Source organism: Oncorhynchus nerka, linkage group LG18, assembly GCF_034236695.1.
Source record: "Oncorhynchus nerka isolate Pitt River linkage group LG18, Oner_Uvic_2.0, whole genome shotgun sequence".
In the NCBI taxonomy this organism is placed as follows: domain Eukaryota; kingdom Metazoa; phylum Chordata; class Actinopteri; order Salmoniformes; family Salmonidae; genus Oncorhynchus; species Oncorhynchus nerka.
This window is the reverse complement of record NC_088413.1, coordinates 59,556,898-59,566,233: the sequence shown is the minus strand read 5'-3', so window position 1 is coordinate 59,566,233 and position 9,336 is coordinate 59,556,898. Positions and strand designations below refer to the sequence as shown.

Sequence of the window (9,336 nt, the reverse complement as noted above, 5' to 3'; positions counted from 1 at the left end):
CTTTGGCTTGAATGCCAAGCTTCACGTCTGGAGGAAACCTGGCACCGTCCCTATGGTGAAGCATGGTGGTGGCAGCATCATGCTGTAGAGATGTTTTTCAGCAGCAGGAGACGAGTCAGGATTGAGGCAAAGATGAACGGCGCAAAGTACAGAGAGATCCTTGATAAAAAACCTGCTCCAGAGCGCTCAGGACCTCAGACTGGGGCAAAGGTTCACCTTCAACAGGACAACGACCCTAAGCACACAGCCAAGACAACACAGGAATGGCTTCGGGACAAGTCTCTAAATGTCCTTGAGTGGCCCAGCCAGAGCCCAGACTTGAACCCAATCGAAAATAGCTGTGGAGCAACGCTCCCCATCCAACCTGACAGAGCTTGAGAGGATCTGCAGAGAAGATTGGGAGAAACTCCCCAAATACAAGTGGGCCAAGCTTGTAGCATCATACCCAAGAATATTCTAAGCTGTTATCGCTGCCAAAGGTGCTTCAACAAAGTACTGAGTAAAGGGTCTGAATACTTATGTAAATTAAATATTTCCATTTTTTATGTTTAATAATTTGCAACCATTTCTAGAAACCATTTTTTGCTTTGTCGTTATGGGGTATTGTGTGTAGGTTGATGAGGGGAGAAAACTATTTAATCAACTCTAGAATAACGCTGTACCGGAACAAAATGTGGAAAAAGTCAAGGGGTCTGAATAGTTTCCGAAGGCACTGTGTAGAATTAGACTGAGTGGCCTAATGGATAAGATGTCGGACTTCGAATCAGAAGATTGAGGTTTCGAGTTCCTTCATGGTCGTTCAATTTCACTAGCTTTACTTATTTAGACAGGTTCCTGATTTCCCTAAATAAGACATGTCTCTTGTTGCCTGGAAAAGTTAGGACATTGTTATGTAGATTTAATAATCATAGACTGTGTGGCCTAATGGATAAGGAGTCTGATTCTGCATCAGACAATTGAAAGATAGTCTCTTCATAGTTGTTCAAATCACTAGCTTCCATTTAGATAGGCTCCCAATTTCTCTACATAAGACATATCTCTTGTTGCTGGGAAAAGGTAGGATGTTGTTATATAGCTTTAATAATCTCAGACTGCATGGTGTAATGTTAAGGTGAAACTGTGGTATGCCACCAAGGTAAAGGTTACATTTTCTGTTTTATATGAGTAGATTTCTTCAGTCAGCCAGCCTCTATGTCTTCATAGTAAAAGACCCTAGGAGTCTTGTACGCAAAGCAAGACTACTGTATGATTAAGTTATTCTTTAATATGTAATCAAAGTATACAATAAATGCTGTTCATGGCTATACTAGAAAGCAGATTTGTGTACAAACATAGTCCTTATTAACCAAGTTACTGGGAAAGGTTAAGGTGAATTCTGTCACCATTTTTGCACAAGATTGCAGGAAATATAATAATTTCAGATTTCCCTTTACACACCTTGTAGAGAAACATACAGCACCGTACTTGTAATCTCATTGCCCATTAACTTAAAACATTTCAATGTCATGGGCGTTCACAGACAATGGACAACAAAAACAGTGATCATGACATGTTGACCCTTTTTATAGTGACTCGCACTCTCTTCATATTGTCATTGTCTTCACATTGATCATATTAACAAGCAGGGTTGCGCGTGTCGTAGCATTGAGTGGTCGTATCGTTGGTCTGATGTGAGTATCCCTGGCCCTGGTAGTTCAGATGAGCAGAGCCAGGGCGGCTGCCTCTATGGAGAAGAGATGGTCATCCTCTACCTCAGGACAGTACAGCCTCATGAACTCAGCCAGGCGAAGGAGGTACTCTATGTTGTGGCCCGTGTTGCCTCTGCAGATGGCAATCTGAGCAGCTATCTCTGTGGGAGTGGCAGGCCCAAGATATATGGGGTTGTCAGAGGTGGCGATGTAGACCAGGGCAAGCAGAGACCCTTGGCACTTCTCTCTGGGAGTGAACTCCACCACCTTGGTGGCGTAGCCCCCCAGCACAGCCTCTCTCACATTCAGATACTGCAGAGACTCCTCCATTTGGGAGTCGGTGACCTCGTAGGCTATCCCCCAGGTGCAAGCCTGCCGTAAGAAGAGATGGATGTTAGACTGGGGCAGGAGAAGTAGGTAATCAGATTGAATGTATAGAATATATTGATAATTTTGACTAAGACACGTACCTACAGCAAGACATCAATATCACCTGAGAAAGTATACGAGCCAGCGAAACAGCAACCCTCTGTCTTAGCACGTGTAGCCCGTGTATCTGATGCTGTATGGCCAAAAAGAGTATGTGTTATTCTTTTTGGCCAAATAGCATCAGATACATGGGCTACAGATACTAAGAAAGAGGGGTGCTGTTTGCCTCGCTCAGATGCTTTCTCTGGTGAAATAGTTTCAGCCTCTCGCGAAATGAAGGACAATTATTAAACATGGATAGACACAATGAGAAATCATACATTTTTGGGGAAGCCTGGCTTCCCTTGGAATCAATGAATACACACCACTTTGTAGGCTGAATGTCATTCCACTTACGTGTTTGTATTAGATGTCCGTCTATTCAAATTGCAGGGGCACAGTGCACTGTTCAGATGCTGGACTTATTTTGGAGTAGATGAACATGCGCAGGTAACCTACTTAAAGGAGTAGTTCACTATTTTACAACTTGATGTTAGATGGTTCCTCACTCTGAAAATAGTCTATGGGCCAAGACAAACTGTAATCCATTGATCCGTTCTCTTTAAACAGCCACTACAAACTTCAACTAACTTTAGCCAACACAAGCTAACAATCAATGGAAGTGCTGGAGGCATGTTTAAAAAAATGTATGTCCAAATCACCTGAAATCAATTCAAATCAACTCCCTATTTGGTTTGATGGTACTTAAGGTACGTTGGCCATTTAAAAAAACATGGTCACATGCCCCCATCACTTCCATTGATTGTTAGTGTGTGGTGGCTAAAGTTAGCTGAAGTTTGTAATGGCTGTTAATAAAAGAAAACTGAACCATGGACTACAGTTTCTCCTTGACCCATAGACTACTTTCAGGGTGAGGGGCCATCTAACATTAAGTTGTAAAATAGTGAGCTTCTCCTTTAATCTACTTTTTGAAGTGATTTGTTTGACAATCAGATAAAAACATAATGGCTGGTTGTGTTCATGACACATTAAAAGGTCAAAGTTCAATTACATGTCTTTACTATAAAGCCCATAAAAAATAGAGACCCCTCTAATGTCACAGTATAATTTGCACTCTGGATGCCACTTTCAAGTGAATTTACAGATGTATGCTAAAATCCTTATATCAAATCCTGACCTTGAATCCAAAAACTGTAACAGGTGTTTTGAAATTGATGTATGATTTATTTGATCAGAGAAATGTACAAAACCTAAGCTCAAACATTTAATGTGTTGAACCAAAAAATACACCTTGTGTCACGAATATCACCGAAGGTGGCTCCCCTTCACGTTCGGGTGGCGCTCGGCGGTCGTCGTCGCCGGTCTACTAGCTGCCACCGATCCCTTTTTCCCCTTTTCGTTTGGTTTTGTCTAATTGGTTTCACCTGTTCCTTGTTGGGGTTTTTGGGTTGGGGTTATTTAAGTTAGGTTAGCCCGCCTGTGTTTGTGCAGGCTTGTTACTGTTATGTCAAGAGGTGTTCCTGATTATTGTTGGGTTTTTTCGCTGTCCGGTGGGGTACCAGTTTGTACTTGGGTAGAGTGTATTACACCTGTGTTCGGCATCACCCGTTGTACGTTTTTTCCCGAATCCTCTGCTCTCTGCGCCTGACTCCACACCCATCACTCTTCGAGAATTACAGAAGCCCGCACCAAAAGTATGGAGTCAGCAGGAGCAGCGACCACCCCTCTCCCCGCGATGGAGGAGTGTGTCCTTCATCACACGTCCATCCTCCATCGCATCGGATCAGCGCTGGATCAGATGATGGAGAGGATGGACCGCTGGGAGAGGAGTGGTCTCCCTACTTCCCCTCCAACCCTCCCACCTGCAACGCTACCATCTCCTCCAGCGATATCCGGTACCAGCTCCCTGCGTATGACGCCTCCGAGGGAGTACGATGGAGCGGCGGCGGGGTGCCAGGCATTCCTGCTCCAACTCGAGCTTTACCTGGACACCGTTCGGCCGGCTCCCTTGGACGAGGAGGGCGTGAATGTCCTCGTCTCTTGCTTGACGGGTAGATCCCTGGAGTGTGCCAATGCCGTCTGGAATGGGCCCGAATCGGCGAGGGGCCACTACCTGGAGGTCACCCGCCGTTTTCGGGCCGTGTTCGATCACCCTCCGGAGGGCCGAGCGGGGGGTGAGAGATTGTTCCATCTCAGGCAGGGGACGAGGAGCGCGCAGGACTTCGCGCTGGAGTTCCGGACCTTGGCCACTGGAGCGGGGTGGAACAACAGGGCCCTGATAGACCATTACAGGTGTAGCCTGAGAGAGGACGTCCACAGGGAGCTGGCTTGTCGGGACACTACGCTCACCCTGGACGAGCTCATAGACCTGTCGATACGGCTAGACAATCTGCTGGCTGCTCGCGGACGTTCTGAAAGGGTCCAGTCTGTTCCACCTCCTGGCCCTCCCGCTCCCATACCTATGGAGCTAGGGGGGGCTGCATCTAGGGAGACCGGAGGAGGAGGCTCCTTCTGCACCAGCTGTGGCCGGAGAGGGCACACTTCCGGTCGGGGTGGTCTGATGAGTGTTCAGGCAGGTGTGTAGGAGTTTTCATCGGTGCGACAACGGTGGAGAGTCCAGACCAGGTTTCCACCGTGCGCATTCCCACTGAGTATGCCGATTTGGCTATCGCCTTCAGTAAAAAGAAGGCGACCCAATTACCACCCCATCGACAGGGGGATTGCGTGATAAACCTCCAGGTAAACGCTGCACTGCCCAGGAGTCACGTGTATCCTTTGTCCCAGGAGGAGACGTTGGCTATGAAGACATATGTCAAGGAAGCTCTGGGACAGGGGTACATTCGGCCCTCCATGTCACCCGTCTCCTAGAGTTTTTCTTTTTTGTGAAGAAAAAGGAGGGTGGTTTCCGTTGATGCATTGATTATCGAGGTCTCAATTCCATCACGGTGAGTTTTAGTTACCCACTACCTCTCATCGCTACGGCGGTGGAATCATTTCACGTGGCGCGGTTCTTCACGAAACTGGACCTCAGGAGCGCGTATAATCTGGTGCGTATTCAGGAGGGAGATGAATGGAAAACCGCGTTTAGTACCACATCTGGCCATTATGAGTACCTCGTCATGCCGTACGGGTTAAAGGATGCTCCAGCCGTCTTTCAATCCTTCGTCGACGAGATTCTCAGGGACCTGCACAGACAGGGTGTGGTGGTGTATATTGATGATATCTTGATCTACTCCGCGCATGTGTCTCTGGTGTGCAAGGTTCTTGGGTGACTGCTGGAGCATGACCTGTACGTGAAGGTGGAGAAATGTGAGTTTTCCAAACAAGCCATTTCCTTCCTGGGTTATCGCATTTCCACCTCGGGGGTGGTGATGGAGTGTGACCGCGTCAAGGCCGTGCGTAATTGTCCGACTCCGACCACGGTAAAGGAGGTGCAGCGGTTCTTAAGGTCTGCCAATTACTACCGGAGGTTTATCCGGGGTTTTGGTCAGGTGGCGGCTCCCATTACCTCACTGCTGAAGGGGGGACCTGTGCATTTGCAGTGGTCGGCAGAGGCGGACGGAGCTTTTCGTCGTTTGAAGGCGCTGTTCACCGACGTGCCAGTGTAGGCGCATCCGGACCCCTCTTTGGCGTTCATAGTGGAGGTGGACGCATCCGAGGCTGGGGTTGGAGCCGTGCTCTCACAGCGCTCAGGTACGCCACCGAAGCTCCGCCCCTGTGCCTTTTTTTCGAAGAAGCTCAGGCCGGCGGAGCAAAACTATGATGTGGGGGACAGGGAGTTGTTGGCTGTGGTTAAGGCCCTGAAGGTGTGAAGACACTGGCTTGAGGGGGCTAAGCACCCTTTCCTCATCTGGACTGACCACCGTAACCTGGAGTATATCCGAGCAGCTAGGAGACTGAATCCTCTTCAGGCAAGGTGGGCCATGTATTTCACCAGATTTAGATTCACAATCTCGTATAGACCAGGTTCCCTCAACACTAAGGCTGACGCGCTATCCCGTCTCTACGACACCGAGGACCGGTCCATCGATCCTACTCCCATCAATCCGGCGGCTAGGCTGGTGGCACAGGTAGTATGGGAGGTGGACGAGGACATCGAGCGGGCGCTAAGGGAGGAACCTGCGCCTCCACAGTGCCCGGAGGGTCGTAGGTACGTGCCGCTTGCTGTTCGTGATCAATTGATTCGGTGGGCTCATAGTCTGCCCTCGTCGGGTCACCCAGGAATTTCGAGGACAGTGCAGGGTCTTAGGGGGAAGTACTGGTGGCCCACCTTAGTTAAGGATGTGCGATTCTATGTCTCCTCCTGTTCGGGGTGCGCCCAGAGCAAGGCTTCTAGGCACTTGCCACGAGGGAAGTTACAACCCCTCCCCGTTCCACAACGGCAGTGGTCCCATACATCGGTGGACGTTCTCACTGATCTTCCCCCGTCTCAGGGAAACACGACGATCCTGGTCGTTGTGGATCGTTTCTCTAAGTCCTGCCGTCTTATCCCGTTGCCTGGTCTCCCTACGGCCCTACAGACTGCGGAGGCTCTGTTCACCCACGTCTTCCGGCACTACGGGGTGCCCGAGGACATCGTTTCTGATCAGGGTCCCCAGTTCACATCCTGAGTGTGGAAGGCGTTTATGAAACGTCTGGGAGTCTTGGTCAGCCTGACCTCGGGGTATCACCCGGAGAGTAATGGGCAGGTGGAGAGAGTGAACCAGGAGGTGGGTATGTTTCTGCGGTCGTATTGCCAGGACCGGCCGTGGGAGTGGGCGAGATACGTCCCCTGGGCTGAAATGGCCCAGAACTCACTACGCCACTCCTCTACCAACATGTCACCATTTCAGTGCGTGTTGGGGTACCAGCCGGTCCTGGCACCATGGCATCAGAGCCAGACCGAGGGTCCTGCAGTGGAGGAGTGGGTGCAGAGTCTCAGAGGTGCTGAGTCCCGGTGGGGGACATATTGGATCCATCTATGCTGAGGGAGTTCCATCGCCTCCTTCCGGATCGCCCTCCGGGAGGTCCTCGAGGCCGGTGTCGGCGCACTGCGGGAGCCACACGTCGGCATTCGTGTGGTGCTTGGCGGTCGTCGTCGCCGGTCTACTAGCTGCCACTGATCCCCTTTTCCCCTTTTCGTTGTCTAATTGGTTTCACATGTTCCTTGTTGGGGTTTTTGGGTTGGGGTTATTTAAGTTTGGTTAGCCCGCCTGTGTTTGTGGGGGCTTGTTACTGTTATGTCAAGAGGTGTTCCTGATTATTGTTGGGTTTTTTCACTGTCCGGTGGGGTACCAGTTTGTACTTGGGTAGAGTGTATTACGCCTGTGTTCGGCGTCACCCGTTGTACATTTTTCTGTTAGACATTAAAGCGTTTTTTCCCGAATCCTCTGCTCTCTGCGCCTGACTCCACACCCATCACTCTTCGAGCGTTACACCTTGCATCGATTAAGGTTCAAAATGTTATGACCCTCCCCCCCGCCACTGCCAGTGTCAATGTATTTTACAACACAAAGTACAGTACTTATTCATAGTAGACAGGATCAAAACAAATGTGAGCTGTAGGTGTGTTCTGGGTTATTTTGAAACAAAGCCACTTACATCATGATCTTCCACTAAAGTCACCACTCTACCTGGCTGTGGAGGATAAGGACCAGAGATTAATAGAGCCCTTAAGATTCAATGCACAGTCAGCATTGTTTTACCAATTAATTTCTACTTAGGCTAGACTAGTCTACTACATGTGAGCCTATCAGGCTAGGTATTTTTGGCCATGCCAGACCTTTATGTACGTTGACATTTCCATAACCGATATGTTTGCAACACAAATCAGACATTTTTTATTAGACTTTTCATTTGACTTCCCACCTTCTGAAGCTCAACAGTTTGATCTGAGATAATATTATGTCTGTCTACAGCAGTAGCAAATACACTGATTGTATTTCTGAAGGTAAAGACTTACCAAGTTTTTGTCTCCTCGATGAAAATTGTCCCCATGCCAGAAGCGTCTACTAAATCCTTTGATATAGCCGACGTAGTTTCTCTTGTGTTTGAAGTCTGGTTTCCAGACTAATGAGCCATATCCGAATATCCACAGGCTGGGTTTTTCTGATACAGTAATGTCCAGTAGCTTCATTATGGTTAGTTGGTCAGGTTCAGGTAATATGTAAGAGAAGATGTAAAGTATTGCCTATTTTCTTCTGTCAAGAAATAGCCCGCTGGGCACACACTGGTTGAATCAAAGTTGTTTCCACGTTGAACCAAAGTGGAATAGACGTTTAATTGAGGTATGTGGCCAGTGGAGCTGTTATAAGATGTTACCGGTGGAGCTCACTCTCCTTTGTAGATGCATTCCGAAGCATGAGACCGCTGAACTACTCGCTATAAATGCATTTCGCCGAGCCATGGTTTTTCCTAGGCGTTTCGAAGTCTTGCTAATGCTTAATAACCCTATCATAGCCAACCCAAAGATGTTGATAAATGTAAAAGAGCTGATGCATAGACCTAGTATCTCTCACCGCAACTTATATCTGTACAATCAGTTTGGTGTGTCTATCAACCAATGTGCAGTACTACTACAACAGTATATTGGTGTACAGACAGACACGTGTATGTGTTTTGTGGCGGGATGTCAGACCAAGACGTTGCTGACCAATGATATCATAGAAGAGGTCGTACTAAAAGTACAAGCCGACCAATTAGAAACCTTATCGAGCACAAAACATTCTCTGAAATCCTGTTTTCGAACGTTACAATGTTGCTATAACAACATATCTGACGAACAGACACTGACAAACAATAACATGGAATTCTATGAGTGATCTGTAGGGGAGAGTGGGGAAAATTGAGCCAAATGCGTAAATTGATCCACCACTGTTTGTAGGAAACCATAAACAAAATTTATAATTTGACCAAATATTTAGGATGAGGTCATCATTTCATGGAGTCTGTGAAGGAAGAAACCACATGGCATGGAAAAAGAGTTAAGCAAATTGGGTCCCCCAAAATATTTCCACGAAGTCAAATTATTGTATTGTGCTAGAGGTTTCATGATGCTTGTTTCTAAAATGTTTAGACATTTTTATTTTATTTAACCTTTATTTAACTAGGCAAGGCAGTTAAGATCAAATTCTTAATTACATTGACGGCCTACCAGGGAACAGTGGGTTAACTGCCTTGTTCAGGGGCAGAACGGCAGATTTTTACCTTGTCAGCTCGGGGATTCGATCCAGCAACCTTT

General features: G+C 47.7%; 1 protein-coding gene across 1 annotated transcript; it reads right to left on the bottom strand.

Annotated features, from left to right (window-relative positions):
- Positions 1-1,302: 1,302 nt before the first annotated feature.
- LOC115146651 (glutathione-specific gamma-glutamylcyclotransferase 1-like) lies at positions 1,303-8,354 on the bottom strand. Its single transcript, XM_029688716.2, has 3 exons — positions 8,059-8,354; positions 7,698-7,733; positions 1,303-2,060 (listed from the first exon to the last, which is right to left on the bottom strand). Exons 1-3 carry the CDS (start codon positions 8,230-8,232, stop codon positions 1,695-1,697), a joined length of 576 nt encoding a protein of 191 aa, XP_029544576.1. The 5' UTR covers positions 8,233-8,354; the 3' UTR covers positions 1,303-1,694.
- Between the last annotated feature and the right edge of the window lie 982 nt (positions 8,355-9,336).